We start from the raw sequence: 17,931 nt of genomic DNA on the forward strand, positions 1-17,931 counted from the left end.
CTTCATCAGATGAAATTATAAACTGATTGATCTGTTCAAAATGAGGAGATGGAAACACGCCTCATTAGCATTTTTCATGACATTTTAACAGTTTGTTTAACATTCGCATGACAGCTGGACAGAAATATAACTAGTGATTTTCATAGTATCTTCTTTGTTAGCTTCAAACACTGAAGCTAACACTAACTCTAATTTGACCGCTTTTCTTTTAGCAAAAAGTAATCTAATATGTTCCTTTCTCCAAAACCAACAATCAGATTAGTTACTTATCCATTACTATATTTATAATTTTCCTTTAAAAAGACAAAACAAACAAACAAAAAAACAAACAATATATTTGGTCTCTTGTTGAGTCGAAGTGAGCATGTTACACAAAGTCACGTTTTCAGCCTAACGACAGATCACATGGAAAAAACATACTAATGAGTCAGTAACGCAACTGTAAGCAACAGTGAAAGGAGGAGAGAGGTGTGTGTTTTGGAGCTGGATACACTGTTATTATTGTGAATTTGTGTCAGATAAAGATGACAGAGTTAAAGGCTCGCTGCAGACTGTGCTGCTACAAAGTCTCATCTAGCTTATCTCAACATGGCCATCTTCTGCTCCATGAAAGAAAAGTAGCTTTATTGGTTCAGTCTTTGAAATAATCAAAAACTGTTTACTTCACTATAGGGTGGAGATTTTCTGCAGATAAAAGATGCCTGGCCAAGTATGGAACAGGAGAAGTTGTAGTTTTTTTTCCTGCTATGAAAGATTTAGATAAAACCATTTATTACAACAAATATCTCCTTTACAGTAAGTTTTCAATCTCGGTGAAAAACATTTTGAGTTGCTCTGCTTTGATTTTATTTTTCTACCTCCAATCTGACAGCCTCCAGAATTTTTTAGAAGCTCTTTATAAAACTAAATATATTTCTCCTCATGCATCAGAAAAACTAATAATTAAAACAGACATTGTGTCTAAAGTATTGGTCCATGTACCGTGGAAGAAACCTTTATTTAGTTTATTCCAAATATCAATTTTATTTTTGAGGAGCACTTTTTGTGTTTTCTCAGATAGCAGCACTTTTTCCAGAGAAAAATGGAGTCTGAGTTATAGATGCAAAAGTTTTGATTTATTTCTTAGAGATGACCTACTGAGAGTTTCAAAGAAATTCAAATATTCTTCTTTGTTATCACTTATAGGCTGTTGTGATACTGTATGTCAGCAACCCAATATTCATTTATTTTTCTTATTTTAGCAGTTAACAATAAAAGCAGACTGAAGTTGAATAAATGATATTTTTCTTAATGAAAACCTTTCTTTTGCAGTAGTTGCACACTTGAGAGTGAGTATGTCTTGTGGACATATTTTGAGAGAAGTATGTCTGTTATGAACATAGAAAACGTTTCAGATTTTTAACTTCAGCTCAAAAGTGTCAAATTTTTAAATGTACTTTCTCTGCTTTAACCATCCTTTCGCTGACAGTCTATGTCTCTGTTTTCTGGTCCATTTTTATCTATGTGCTGTGAGAAGAAGATGAACTTGACCCGTCCAATTCTACGCAGTCAAAGTGATGAACAGAAGAAGAAGATTTTTTTTTTTTTTTTTTTTTTTTTTTAAGTGTTCCTTATTATTTCTGCTTCCAGTGGGGAAAAGTAGCAAATGACCTTATATACATTCACAGGAAAAAAAGTATGACCACTTAAATTGTAAGATTTATTATATGAGGACATAATAAAAAGGATCTGTGGCCTCATGCACACGAGGTACGTTCAGACAGAAACACGGCCTTTGTCCAGTTCCTTTCAAGAATTCAGTTTGCTGAGAAATAATTTACCTTGGAAATGTCTGGTCTTTTCATTCAAAGCACAAAATATATTTGATGCAAAATTTTATACAAACCACCTTTTGGTAAGGTGGTCTGCACGGACACACAGGCAAAGTACATGACTGTTTACAGGGAGAAAACAACTATCAGTTATTTGGAGGAATTTCAGACGTTCACATACTGATGGTGGCAAGCTGCTACACCGTAGTCACAGCTTTCCCCGGGCAGAGGCAAGGCTGCCATCCACCACCCAGCCCTCTGACCACCAGCAGGCAGGTAGGTGAAGCATCTTTCTCAAGGACACAACCACTCAAACAGACGGAGCTGGGATTGAACCGGCAACCCACCGATCACTGGACGAACTACCACCGTCAACACCGTTGTTCTTAGAGACATCTTCTCCACCTTGTTACAATGGGGTATTTGTGTGGCGATTTTGGGGAATGAGATTAATTTAATACAACTTGGAATAAGACTAACAAAACGTAGACAAAGCGAAGCACTGTGAATACTTTCTGGATGCTCTTTGCACTAATTTACATAGATTTCTTAAGGTGTGTAGATTCATTGGGTTGTTGCCGACATCTGGAGTGAACTTTCATTCAATGGAAGACATAGATATGCTTCAGAGTTTTTTCTACTTGCTATGTATGTTATATTGGCTCTACCTTTTTAGTTTAAGTAATGTAAAGATAAACCAAACTGGAACATTTTATATAGAGCTATATGTTTTATCTATTCTGTTTCTACTCCCTCCAGTCCGTGTCGTCTAAACTCTAATCACTGAGAAGCATTCCAGTGACATCCTCTGCAGGGCATTTTTTTATGCAAATTTAAGAAACAGTAGTCATTGAGAGACGGGAACTTCCACATCACAATCAATATGGGTGTAATTAAAGGGCCTGGGAGTACTTTTTATAAAGCCATTTTAAGTTGTTCTGCTTCGCTCGATTCTCCCTCTGCAGCAGTGCAGTAATTGCTGCAGAAATTTGGGATACCTTTGGCGTGGAAGAGGAAGACGGAGAGGAAAAAATAAGAACCGCATGGAACAAAGAGCTGCAGAAACCCACCGAGAACAAGTTTAGTAGACGTAACAGTATTAATGGTCTCCTTTTCTGCAATTACTGATTTCAAACATACTCCAATTAGGTCCCCATAATCTACAGTGTGATTATGTCAGTCATTCAGCTGCTGCAGCAGGTAGAACAGGAAACTTTATTCTGCTGTGACTACGTCTTTTGTTCCCCCTGAACTCTTTGTGTCACTCATGTTCAACCTGCAAGCTTCTGAAAAATGCAAAAAAGAAAACCAGGACTTAAAGCTGCAAGCAACAGTGAACATCTCTTGCACCTCTGCACCAATCGCAAACCCATTTTTATCCCATTAATATATATATATATATATATATGATTTTGACATTTCAGCAATCAGCTCCAACTGGCTCTGTTACGCAGCTGCCCAAGCAAGATGAGAGTTAAATTATTCATGCTCAGAAAGCAGGAGCAGGAAATCATTTCATACCAGTCATTTCCACAGATCATCAGGTAATTTAATAATATAGGTTTAAAATCAAGGTGGAGGTCAATGTGGGGACAGGAGGACTGACAATGTCAAACACAAGTTCCACCTGACTGCAGTCACACAGTTCAACTATGACCAGATTTAGTTAGCCTTGAAGCTACAGTCCAACATTCATGTTCTGCAGCTTTCCCCTCACAACTAGGACCTTTATGAAAACATGACTGTATCAAAGAAATCCAAATTTTCCTATTCTGAAAACAAAACATTAAAATGAACAAAGAAACAAACAAAATTGACAAAAATATTGACTGTCCAATGGAACATGGCCGGCTTCAGTGGATGATTCCAAACGGCCATGTTCATGTCTCCAGCCCTGTTGCTTCTCTCTCCTGTTGGACCAGGAAGCAGGAAGCAGGAAGCAGGAAGCAGGAAGCAGGAAATAGAAAGCCTCCTCTGGGCTCAGGAGTGTTTCTGCAGGTGACTCTTTCTTGCAGAGCAGAGATTTTTGTAGACAACCTTCTGCTGCGTTCAGACCAGAGGTGATTTTTCAGTTTATATGAAATTTCTATGTGGACACAGAGATGCCCAGGACACGTAGAAAAGTTTTTTTTGTGCCACCTTCAATGTTTTACTGTTCTGGTCATGCCACCCCTATGAATATTTCTTCTGGACACGACTGGCCGGATGTTTAAAGTTATTGTCCTGCAGGAAAGTGAACCTCCATTTTGTTTAAAGTCTTCTGCAGCCTTGAACAGGTTTTCCTTCAGGATTGCTCCATGTTTACTTGGTCTGCCTTTCCTGACCCTTGCAAATGAAAGCATCCTGCTAGCATGATGCAGCCATGTCAGGTTTTCATCACACATTATTGTAATTGAATAAGGTAAATTTGAATTTGATTAAATCTCAAGTACATTGACGTTTGTGGCTTTGATGTTACAAAAAGTAAAAAAAAAACGCAAGAGGACTTTTGTGAGGCATGATGCATATGAACACAAAACACAGCAACTGCAGAGAAACAGGAATCCTGAGGCTGCCCAAGTCATCTCCCTGGTCTCAAAAGAGCAATTAAACAAAGGCCAGCCAATGCAGCCACCTTTAATTGAACTAGAATTAAAACAAAAAAGGTATAAAAAGAGACTTGGCTAGAAAGCAAAAAAAAGATTGAAAAGAGGCAAGCAGATGGAAACAAATGATAGTGGGATCCCAGGTGTGGTCATGGGTGCAGCTAATCGATTAGAGACAGAAAACGTCTCTCTCACTCTTAGGCTCTGTCTTCCACTCAGTCTCTGTCCCTCGTAGTTCATCTCCTACTTTCACTCATTTGATGTTGCGGAAGGAGCCGACCCAGCAGGTTCATTCAGTGTGGGTTAGGGTTAGTCCACATTGTGATCACATTTGCGATACTTCAAACCGTTCAGTCCATAACCAACAGAAACATCATTAGAATAGGCATAATATCCAACATCAGGACACTGGACATCAGCTGTACTTTCACACCAGATATACTGACTTGTTTCCAACAGAAAACCACACAGAGTGCAGCAAACACATGAAACAACTTCTGCACTATAAGATCAATACTTTTGTCAATATTGATTGTGTCACGTATTTGCTGAGTGACTCCTTAAGACAGCACTGAAGCACAACAGAGACAAACAACTGTCAGCACGTGTGTGTAGCTAATATCTAAGCACCAGAGGAGAAGGACAGCATCCTGTTTTCCAGCCACTGGCCAGCTGCTTGGATTTATTGGGGAATAAATGAAAGTGGATGGAGTGTACACACTAGAAATGAGGGAACATGCTGTCAACAGGAGATGACGGTGGACAAACGCCTGAGTGGAAGACAGAAGGACGCATCAGAGGAGCAGTGGAGGTGAATGTGTTATTGATACTGATAAGTTTTTTGTTTTTTTTAACTCCTGTGGAAATCCGCCAACATAAAGAAGGGGGGACTACTTTCAAAACGAAAAAAAAAAATAATCTTAGCCTACAATATTGCAACTGAAATGATAATTTTATATATTTTTGCCAAGTCTTTCTGTTGTAGTTTATTATTTAAAGCTGGGATATCAGTTGAGATGCACAAAAGTCTTTATGTTGCTCAAGAGCCTTGTGGAGAATGGAAGGTTGATCCTAATTTTGAGTATATATATAAAAAAAAAAACAAAAAAAACTGTTCTCCTCATGTTTGAAATGAGGAGAACAGCCAACAGTTACAGAGAAGATGCTAGCATCTACTGACATGTAATCTATAGACACCTTGTGACCAGAGTATCTAAGAACGTCATGCCCAATGGACTCAACCCAAAGTCCTGTCTATGGCCCAAATTAGAGCGACTTCCCTAATTCATTATCCTGCAGCTGCACTCAGAGCTGACCAAAGCAATTTCCATCTGCCAGCCGTGCTCTAAATAAATATGTGTACTCACTAAGCAAGCCTATAACAAGCTGTAGGCGAGTACAACACCTGATCTGAGACTTCATCTGCAGTAATAGTCAGCACTCTCATTAAAACTTTCAATATTCCAAACTTGGCAAAAGAAAAAACAGAACTGAAAAAATTGTTGTCATTCATTCTTCAAATTTGAACATTTAAAAAATATAGGCTGTTCAACCTACATATTTAAATTGTTGAAATTTACACCAGACACAGTTCTGAGATCGGATTTTTTGAGCAGCTGGAAGTGTTTCTAAGTATGAAAGATTTGGACTAACTAAAAAAAAGGTCATAAAAGGTCTAAAAAGGTCATAGTTATAACTGTTTTAATGTTTGGACTTAATCATCACAATTTTTTTCCAAAGGTCACATCATATAAATGTAAAATAATTGGGCATTGTGTAATGTACTGCATTATCTGAAACAGAATTATCTGAACCAAATTCAACTTTGCATTTCCTTTAATTCATTCAAACTAAAGATGCATATAAACTAATATCACTATTGATCTGTTGAAATCACATAACTTATAAAATAATTTGAAGCAGCCCTCTGATGAGGCCCAATGAGAGACAGACAAAGTTAAAAATTGCTACAGTTGATGCAATTCCATCAGAAGCTCTGCAAATGATTTTTTGTGCTTACCTGTGTTGGGAGGCATGGATAAAAGAGTGCAGGCATCTGCTCCCTGTCCCACTGATGGCGACGACAATAAAGTCTTGGCAAGGAAGGCGGAGATGGGCTGAACCAGCAGGGATGTGAGACTCCCTCCAGACCCAGCTAGCACAAAAGCAAAACAAAAGACAAGCAAGAAAAAGAAAAACAAAGACAATTAATGACTCTCTCTTGGATCTTATTTTCCACTCCTACTTGTTTTAGGGTTACAGAGGTCCATCAACTTAACAGTCATGCTTTTGGAGGGATCTGGAGTACCCAGAGAGAACCTACAGAAAAACTCCCCAGGCTGGGACTGGACCTCAGGCAACTTATTCTACTGCACTGCTTCAAACAGGGACGGGCTCAGACGGATTGAAGAGACACTTAGCTCTTCTTTTTAATTGAGCTCCTCTTCAGTGCTCATTTTACATGTATTCTCATCTCCAATTGATCCTGTTTAAGCAGAAGTATTATTACCATGGCGATTATATTCATGGAAATGTGTTGATAAGAGCAGAGTATGAGCTGTAATGTGTATTGTTCTGATGGAACAGAACTGAGAGTTTGAAGCCTACAGAGTTATTTTTAAACAGAGTTTTCTTTAAGCTTCATTAGAATTACAACATTTGGAACATTATGTCCCTCTGCAGCATATAGTAGAAAAATGGAAGATCAAGTAGGAGAACAACTATGTACTTATAGGAATTAAGTACTGGCACAATTTTTTACAGTTGTTTAAAGTTGAGTAGAAGACAAGTGGGTGAAGATGTAGAGAAATAGTTCAGATTGGTGCAAATTTTATAGTGTCTTGCAAAAATGTTTATACTCCTTTAGATTTTTCACATTTTATACACTACAACAAAAAATTGCTAATGATAATTTAAAATTTTAAGATTTTAAATTATTCCAAACAGCAGCCCAGATGCCAGTAGAAGGGAATGAATATTTTTGTGGGCACCAATTAAGAAGAACAGATGTGACTCTTTGGTTTAGACAGATATATGCTACATCAGTGATGTATCTATCAGTATCTGGTCCTTGCTTGAGCATATACCACCCGGCTTCATTCTTCAAAAGAAACTCGCTTGTCCTTAATTAAAACAAATGCACAAAGTTTTTGAAATCATAACAGGACCAAGACAAAATGGGGATACATGCTCAAAAATGACACATGACATTTCTCCAACTATTCATCAGCTCAATAAATGACAATGGTCACAGTTTTTCCCCCCAAGGAAACTAAGTAAATGAGTAAATGAGTTACTGCTCACCTCTATAACTGCAACACAGTTCACTAAAAACTAATCAAACACTGTTCTATCACATGTGAAGAAGTCAGCTGTTCTAAACACTGCACAAACAAGTTCTGAATTTTCAATCAGATTATTTTCAAAAGCACATGAAGAGAACAGACATCTTCACAGGCAGAAAATGAAAACAATGCAGAAAGACCTTTCAACCCTCACACTAATTTACTTTTTTTTTTTTTTTTTTTTTAAATCTAGCTTGCATAAAATATCATTTTAAAATATCATACATATGTTGCTTACATGTGATTTTTACTGGCTCCAATCTGTAGAGAAGTATATATATTTGAAAGAAAATTGTGTTTGGAAATTCACAGAAATATCTTAAATAGTGTTTTGCTGTATTTCCTTGCCAACTGACAGATGATCTACAGCCAGTAATAACAGATTGAGCGTTGCCAAATATCTAATTTCTTCAGCTGGTTTAATTATGTGTACTCAAGTATGTTATTATGCATCACATTATATCCCAGCTACCCTTGCAGTTGACACACATGAAGATTTTGCTCTAAGTTTGTTAAGAATCAATGTTCTAACCTTAGCAGAGAGGAGAAGTTCACCATCCAATGGAAAATCCCTCGGGGACTGTTTGAACCAAATTTATGGTGGATGACTTTCTGCCACACTTCTAGAAAGTGTCACAGCAGCACTCCAGCCCACAAGATGATTAATAATCCATGAACCACATGGGGGACATGACAAGAGGGTATACAGGGAGGGGAGAAGGCAAAGGGGTGAGAGACTGAGAAAGGAAAGGCTGCCAGAAGTAAAAATGACAGCACAAGTCTGGAGACATTTGGAGAAGATTGGAGAGAAAGAAGTCCTGGAGGATATGGAGGGGCAGGGGAGAAGATAAGACAAGGGGTGAATAGCAGATGAAGTGGCAAGGGAGGAAAAACTTTAGAGAAGATGAGCAAAGGAAACAAAAGAGATGAGACTTACAGAGGAGAAGAAGAGGTCGTGCTGAGGCAAATAGAGAGGATATGTAGAGAACGGCTTGGAAAGACACTCAGAAAGAGTGCAAATGAGAACTGGACCAGGTTCAATAAGTAACCGTTTGAGATTGACCATTACTTGCTTTAGATCAAAAGTCTAAAATATGAATGGAAAACCACAAATGCAATAATTCAATCATAGAAAAATCTATTGTTAATTTCTTTATGTCAACTAATAATTACTAAATACTCAAATATTTAGTAATTATTTCATATCTAGTCAGAGTTATGATCTGACCGTTTCCATAGCAACAGAGTTTGCTTAGGGGAAGTTTGCTTTGATACTGATTCGGCAATGACACAAGACTTTGAGAACAATTGTTCCCTTGTTCCCAAAAACAAAACTGACCCAGCTGGAAAAATGCTCCTGAACATTTTCAGATTGAAGTATAGTTGTTGTGAATGCCAAACACTTTTCCCCAAGGGAGGTCTCCCTACTTCTGACGGAACTGAGAGAGAAAAAACTCACACCAGACTTGGGGAGACAGTTTGAAATAGCACGCTTACTGGAAGCTGCATTAGTTTGGATTGAGGTGATTCCTCTGGAACTTGTTGGAGAAAAAAATATCTCAACTTCAGAATAAGTGCTTTTAACTTAAAAGTGCTCTGTGGTTCCTCCTATCAATATGAGATTCAGGATGAGATGGCACCGTGTCAGGAAGATGAAGTGGAAGCTGCAGGATCTTCAGAACAAACAGGTCTACTACTACTAGGCCTACTGATTATCCCCCTGTCTAGACACAGGATCAAAATAATCAATTTAAAAGCCAAACTGAATAGTTACATGCCAGACATAGAAAACTGGGATGCACTCCATGTCATGATGTTCAGAATTTAGGTCTCATCGCATCTTGTGGTATCAGTATTGCCAGCGGGTATGTTCAGGAAAATATATTAACAAAACAGTCGTTATTTTAGACTGTGGCAGGAAGCCGGAGCGCCCGGAGAGAAACCTGCAAACAGAAAACTTGTAAAATCCAGAGATGAAATCGATGAAGTCAAAACTTGCTCTGTCAGTTCAGCAAAGACTTTTGCTGTGAGGTCAGACGCAAATAAATCTTCCCCGGCCAGGTCAGTTTTCTCTTTAGGAATAATTGAAAACCCTACAATATTTCATAAGCAATATTTCTACACTTTGATTACTCATCTTTAATCACCACCAAAAATGTAATAAATGTTGCAATTCTGGCCACAAATCGAATCAAACTACAACAATCATCGAAATAAAGGCTTTCACACATCTATCTGTGTGTAATTGTAACATGGTTTTATTTTATCAGTATTATAGATGTGGAGTTTGTCAAAAATTGTTTATGTATTCATTAAAATTTTATTTATTTAATCAAGAAGTTGTTTCTCCAAACAACTCCAGCGGTTGCCACGGCAACGCGTGTGCTTAAACGACAAAGCGAGAGAGTAAAAAGGTACAAGTGGTTTTTGAGTTGATCTCCTGTTCAAGTTATTTCACCTTTGTTTATGTTTGCTACAGCCGCAGTGATTTCTGGATGTTCAATAAATGTGAAAATTGGACAACTGTATTTTCAGGACCATAGAGCACATCTCATTATAAGTTGCATCCACAGAATTTTTTAAAACAAACAAACAAAAAAAAAATGTTTAAAAAACAAAATATATATATTTTTTTGCAGTACAGGCAGTCAGGAACAGAAACAGGGAAACCTATCAGGGAAACAAAAACTATATTTGCTTTGCTTTGACCCCACATGATGACAAAGATACAGTATGATCCGATTAAATATTAGATTCTTGATTAATATGGGCTGTTGCTATGTTGTTGCACGGTGTTTTAAGATCTTGTTCAATGTCCCCATTTTTAATGTGATGCAGCCCATGCCCCTCCAAGGGTCTCTGCACAACCCTGGATGTGAGTGGAAAGACACACAACCCAGACTGAACAATGTCAGTAAGGATGAATGCAGACTATTATAAAAAAAATGTGTCCAGCAGTGGGCTGTTTGATATCAGACAGAATGGACCAGTAGAGGAACAGAACCTACAAGAACCAGACAACAGTGTCTCTTTATTCCTGAGGCTGATATGGAAAAGAACATTTAGATATGATTAAGTTTCTTATTGTGCTTCTACTAGACTTTCTGTGTGTTTTATTTAGAAATGTTGATATAATTTATAAAAACATTGTTCGATTGTAATTTAAAGTATTATTTCACTATTTTATTAATGTAGTTTTCCTGTTTGAAACCAGAAGAAAAAACATGCTAACCCAAAATGCACCAGACACAGACCTGCAGTCCATGTGCGGTTTTAGACAGGGCCAAGAGGAGTTTTTTAGCCTTCACAAATTTACTTTAACAATTAATTGAAAACTATAGTGTTGCAATTATAGTACTGCTCTCAATACAGCTGCTGTACTGAGACAGGATCACACCTTCCCTCTGCCAGATCACGGCTCTGCAACCTGGATCTCTGGAGAAAAAAGTGGCTCTTTGGTTCAAATGATGAAATGACGAAATATATTGCTTTGTTTTTGTTGAATATTATTTTAAGTGTCGCCATGAAAACACACTCACTACACTGGCCTCCATAGTAAATATGAACCAGCCTCCAAACCTAACTCCTTATTGGTGTGAATATTTTGGTGTCAAATTCTGATAAAATACCAGAATTTGAATCTAATTTTATATTTTTGGCAGTCTGATGATTTTAATGCAAAATATTAAATCTGGTGTTATGACCAGTTACCCAGTACTTGAGTAGACTCTTAACAAAACACTTTTTACACTTGCTAAGTTAAAGCTTAAGTAATCTATTAGATGGTTCCTTTCTACTTCTACTTAAATAAAAACGTGTTGAACTTATGCTACTCTGATTGGAGTATAAGTTTGGAGTACTCTAACCCACCTCTATGAATGAACGATTACTCTAAGGATCACTTTTTTTTAAACAAAAAAACACTGACATAAAACTTTGTCTGTCACTGCAGCCATCCCACTCCATTTGAGTAGGAAAGGCTGAAATGGGCCGGGGTTGGCGTCCCTTACTTTACTTCTGAAAGTTGGCAACCCGAGCATAAACTTGATGGTGAGACCAAAAGATTATTTTAAACCTTACTCTCCCACAAATATGAATGATTTGGGACTTAATGATTGCACTGCAACAGGTCAAGCCACTTAAGGCAGATGATGGGCATGAAATCTGAGAAAGGTTTAAATGCTATCAAAAACTGGATCCGTTCACACCCCACTGATTGTAGCTGTAACATGATTAGATACAATATCACATTCTGGGTACACTTTAAATCATTCATGTTAGTTTACTGCATTTTAAACCAGGGAGGGAGTGATGGATGGATGGATGGATGGACAGACAGATGGATGGGCGAAACTTAAAAAAGATGCAGATTTATTTAAAACCCAGGTTTTTGAGGAAACATGCTACATTTTATGGAAATGCTTTATATCAGGTGCAGCATTTTTTTACACATACACAAGACTATTTCTAATTCGGATGAAGTACAAAATATGGGAGAGTCTTTAGTTTGGTCATCTCTAACAGTCTTTGTGATCCATTGGGTTCCAATGAATGTATAGCTGATAAAAATCCAGTCTGACAAAACAAATTTTCTAAAGATCATGTAAAAACATGAAAGAGCTTGTTCCAATCATTATTTCTTTTCTCAAAATCTTTGAAGCATTTTCCTGTAATGCTTCTCATTTTTCTCCTGGAATTAACCACTTTACAGCCCTCCTCTTTTCTCCATCCTGTGAATGTTCAGTAAAGCGAGAACTCAACAAATCAATAGTTGGGCAGCATCTACGCTCTGTAAATCAGCCTTTCCATTACTGGACACTGATATTGGCTGATACCTGGATTGACAGACTGGCTCTAAAGTGCAATTTTTCTTTGTGTGTAGGTGTGTGTGTGTGTGTGTGTATGTGCAGGGCACTGACATCTTGACATATTCACAGAGGCAAGACATCTGCTGTTACTATGATGTAGAGGGGAAGCAGAAATCAGCCAACTACTTAGATGAAAAACTGTCAAGAAGCCTTTGAGGGACTGAAAGTAACTGCTAGCTTTCCCCAACTGACATCTTTGTATCATTGGCAGTGTTCCGGCTTATGTTTTGTTTTTGTCTCAAGGCAAAATAACTGACATCATTCTAATAATTTACGTCCAAATCTAACAAAAAGGAGGAAGCTACTATGTGGACATGGGGTGACAACTGTAAAAGCTTTCAAGCCATAGGAGCTTTACTATGTAATGTAGAAAACTGGAATAGATATTATGTTTCCTCTTTATATGTAAAATCAAATGTATTTTTGTTTCACTACTTTAAGCATAATAACATAATGTTGGAAGATTTTTAGATGCTGTTCTTTTCAGGAGGTCAAATATGTGGTAAAACTTTAAAAACATAAATATCTTTTTAAAGGTTTGTTCACATGTAGTCTGTACAAGACTTGAAATTTCTTAAGCACAATAACGTCAATCCCATGACTATTTTATTAAATATATTTTTTTAAAATACAGAATTCAAAGAGTTTTTTTGTGTAAACAAAATAATAAAAAAGGAAAAAAAAATTCTTGGAAAGTGAAAATGGTTTAAGAAAAATGAGCTTTTGTTGTCATTGGACTGACATTAAATGTGACAAATATGAACTAAGCAGCATTTACAGGAACATATGTCCAGTCACCTGGCCAAAAGGCACAGCTGATACAGCAGCTGTGGCTAAGAAGACAGAGTGTTCATGGACCAATTGGAAGGCCAGTAGTTCAATCCCTGGCATCTCCACATCATTTATCAAAGTGACCTTGTGGAAGAAACAAAACCCCACTTTACCCCTGCACTATGCTTGGTGCATAAAGGACAGAATGATCATAAAAAGCTTTGACTTGGTTGTATCACTACACACAACATGTGTCAATAGTTATTAGATGAAGTTTTTAGTCTGTCATTTGTTTGGGTCATGAGGAAGAAGTGAGTCAACTACAAAGAACCAAAGCACAACTTAAGTAATCCTTACAGTTTTCCATCATCTGGATAAATGTGGGGATCAGCAGCAGGATCTCGTCATGGCCTTCAGCTATTACTCCAAAGCTTTTGACAAGTAAAATGAAGTCTTCTGTGGCACGTCGCCATACAGATTGGTGATCAAACAACTCTGTAAGCATTCTGCGATTTTAATTACCACAACTACAGCAGTCATGGAGTAAGTTAAGGCGTTTCTGTTACACCAACCTGAAAAAGTTATTTTATGTCATTACTTACAAATCAGCACTGGAGAGCCGGGGGATATTTGGCTGGTGGAAATCTTCCCTGTGGCTCTAACATCAACTCCAACAGTAGCTGCATTGACTGTATAACTACACAATTTCACATTTTGAAAATAAATTTGCTAAATGTAAATATACCAATTTTGAAAAACATGTTTTTTGATTCAAAGTTTTGGCTCTAGGCTCAGGTGAGTTTATGGTTTATTTTGAAAAACTGTGATGGAAACAATTTTTTGCCATGACATGAGTCACATGCTCAACAATTAGATGTTTTAGAAATACATTTTTATGAATCTGCTGACCTTCATTTGTTTGGATGAGAACCATTTTTTTATCCTTATGTTATATTTGCTCAGTTTCAATTCAGCTTACATGGCATTCATACAATGGTACGATGCATGGCAAAAGGCCTGCTTACAATATGACATCAGGGCCATTAAATAACGAAGCCCAACACCGAAAATCTAAAAGAAAATCTTAATGTCATACACAGTTGACGAAGTTGTGCATAATTCTAGAGAAAACTATAATAAGACAGAGGACAAAGAAACAAAAAAAATGACATGAAACTAATGCAATCCTTGAAAGCATCTCAATGATCAAAGCAAAGGAAAGAAACACATTACAGCTAATAAGCTCAGCGGGAGCCACGTCACCACATCACACACACACACCCGCACACGCACGCACACGCACACACGCCTCCACACACACACAGAGAGAGACAAAAAAGATCCGATCTGGAAAAAAAATCCCCTTTTTCCTGCAACCTTCTTCTTATAGCCTGATGAAGTCAGTGCAAAAATTCATGTTTAGTATCTTTTTTTTAGTAGATTAACATGCTGTGGTTTGTTCAGTGGTGACCTTGAAAGGTTTCAGAGAGGATTGTTTTCAATTATTTCCACATTGTTTACATTATGGCAGCTCAATGTTCTCCTGTCTTCACCTTCAGTCAATTAAAAATCTTTCCAAAACAGTTTTTTGTCTCTTGGTCAACAATATGGTTGCAATAATGTTCAACCAAACTATTTATTGCTTTAAAAATTTACTCACGTACAAAGTGGTTCTATGTTTGTTTCTGTACAAGTATTATGTTCTCAAAGCACATTTGGAGCTATTAATGTGTGTTTGCATATTTATACAGACTTTAAATAAAGTCTAAGTTAATGTAAAAGTGCAGAAACGATGTGTATTATCAGAGGTTTGTCATCAGATTCGAGGCCTGGAGGGAATTCACTTTTGGTCATTTGGCCACCTTGGTTTGGATAGATTGTCATTTCAAGACTGTACTCTGGTTACTATTGTTGACGTCGACATTTGATGATTTGAAACATTTAAGTGCGACAACAACAAAATCTGCAATGCAGTGCCATAAAAAACCCTTCTCACCATCACCAAGGATAGCCATGAGCAAATAAATAACCACACTCCAAATTATATATAAAATGTTAAAACTAAAATGAGTGATGCAAATATTTTGAGCTAAAATTCTAATAACATTATATATGCCTGTAAATAGCAAGCCTGGATATTCAAAATGTAACAACAATTCAAAATTGTTGGTACCAACAATTCTAGGTATTCTGTACCTGCACTTAATATTCTCTTGCAAAAAGACAGAAACCCAAAAATATTAAAAAATTAAGAATGCAGAGCCAACAGATGTTACTTTGTAGGTTTTCATCACTGTTGTTATAAAAGACTGGCTGTGGTTTGATGTCCCCAAACCAATAAAATGGTGGATCCAAAGAATTAGTAATTCCTCTCTAATGATGATGGTGTTTTAATGAAAGTTTAATGACACCCTTAATACCCTGGTGTACTAACTGTCACCGTGTGCCAAAAACTGAGAAGGATGAGGGGAGAACAAAGACTGAGAGAGAGGCCGAGGCTGTGGTTAAGAGACAAGACTATTAGCTGTTCTGCTAGGTATCCTGGAGGGCAGCTACTACATGGTGTCTTCATTCCACAAGTGAATGCAACTCCTTATTTACATTCAGACAGTCCACTTCTCATCCAGAGTTTGTTTCTTTGCAGACCAGACAGCAGGCCAAAGGTAAATCTAAATCAGCATTCATACAACAGAAGTACACCTGTAACCAGAAGTTTAAATACTCCAAATTACAAGACACATTGTTTTCCTGTCCGAGGTTAAATCAATAAAATATTCACTTGTTTAGTTGACTTAAGATTTACCAAAAGTGTTTCTAGTTGAAAAATGCCACAATACTGAGAGAGAGAAAGCCCTGATATTTGTGTTTAATTTTCTTATTTTCCAGGTGTAACATTTTAATGTTATAAAAAACTGAATATGAGGTTTTTATCATGACTATGATCAACCAAATTACAAGAAAATATTGCAATATGTCACACTGTAATGAATCTATATGTACATTTTCCAAAGTTAGTGCCAAAAATATTCAACTCTTTTATGATATTCAAATACTTTTGAGCTGCACTTATAGCTTGATAGAAAAGCAGATAAATGTCTTCATGAAAATATGATGTCCTCATGTCTGCACATGCCTGCAGTTGCTTTGTCTGCTGTACAGTTGCTTTTGGCTGGCTCTGTTGAGGCTTTGTGACATTGCCCCTCATCCATAACACAACAGCAGAGGAAGCATCTTCACCTCACCACTCCTCTGCTGTACGTGACTCTATGAAGCAATAATCTGATGCTGGAAAAACTTTGTCCCTTAGAGGAAAAAATGATGCCAGTGGCAGTTTGTCTTAGTGAAAGACTTGCACTAGACCAGCGGTTGTGATTCAGTGAGTAATTTTTTTAATAACTGAGGATAACAGTTACTTGATGGTACTATAAAATGGCCTGGAAAATACATAATACTGTCCCTCTAGCGCTGCCACCATTATCTTTAAGAGTGGAGTTCAGAGGTAATTTGAGTTCCACAACTTTTTCATGCAAGACAAGAAAATCAACTTTAGTCTCGTAAATATTTGAGTGTTTGCTGTGACCAACAGGATGGCTGTCTTCTTGCCACTCATCAGTAAAGTTCAGACCTCTGCAGTACATCCTTAATACCGGCCTTGTCAGCAGATTCTTCCACTTAAACGCTGGGCAGAAGAAAAGCAACAAAAATCAGATGAAGTTGATGCATTGTAAACCAGGCCATTACAGAGCCTGAGATAGGAAATACCCTAATACCGCCTCACAATTATGATTGTGTTATTGTATAAAATACTTGTGGGAGCTGTGGCAAAAACTAGCTTCGCATATTCCTTATGGACATTGTGCTTCAGCCCTGACATATCAGTCCACTTATTGGTTTGCTTTATGACACTGCATGACAAGATAATGGGCAGTAAGGGAGAACTCTGTTGCTTAAACAGAGAAGAAAGTGTTGCTGGTGGCACTGAGTCTGGTTTTATGCTAACAGAAAAACCTCAGACCACCATCTGCAATCAGTTATCAATCTAATTAGTAATGGCTGGAAATGAAAAATTAACAAAAGCTGCTGTTTAAATGAGATTTTCCAAGAGGGAAAAACACATTTCATTTGTTTGTCTAAGAGCACGTTGTCCATCTAAGTCAATACTGAGAATAAAATGAAACTAGAACCATTATTCTCATTATATGAGGAAAGATAAAAGGTATGTGGCCAGTCAGAAGTCATCAGATATACTCAGGATGTATTATTCAGGCTACAGAGATGTTAATAAGGAGGTTAAGGCCCAGAATTACTTTTTCTTACCAAGAAATGAAGCAGAAGCACGACGACACAAGGGTCAACCGCAGCTGAATACACAGCACGCAATAAATTTGTACACACACAGGTCAGACCACTTGGCGTTTCTTCCGCTTGACAAAATGAGTGGCTTTGCCAGATCTCAGCAGCTTGCTCTGCAGTGTGCACACATGAGAACATAATGAGATTAGAACTGAATCAGCCTGAAGCCACTTTCACTCTGATATGGGAACACAGCCAC

General features: G+C 37.3%; 1 protein-coding gene across 7 annotated transcripts in view; it reads right to left on the reverse strand.

Annotated features, from left to right (window-relative positions):
* Window positions 1–17,931, reverse strand: part of LOC122837974 (inactive N-acetylated-alpha-linked acidic dipeptidase-like protein 2) — a 321,561-nt gene that overhangs the window by 120,745 nt on the left and 182,885 nt on the right. For all 7 annotated transcript variants that reach the window (XM_044128206.1, XM_044128210.1, XM_044128205.1 and 4 more), the window contains one exon: window positions 6,417–6,551. In XM_044128206.1, the coding sequence (XP_043984141.1) occupies window positions 6,417–6,551 (135 nt within the window). The remainder of the gene's footprint in view (window positions 1–6,416; window positions 6,552–17,931) is intronic.

The sequence above is a fragment of the Gambusia affinis genome, linkage group LG10 (assembly GCF_019740435.1).
Source record: "Gambusia affinis linkage group LG10, SWU_Gaff_1.0, whole genome shotgun sequence".
Classification (NCBI taxonomy): domain Eukaryota; kingdom Metazoa; phylum Chordata; class Actinopteri; order Cyprinodontiformes; family Poeciliidae; genus Gambusia; species Gambusia affinis.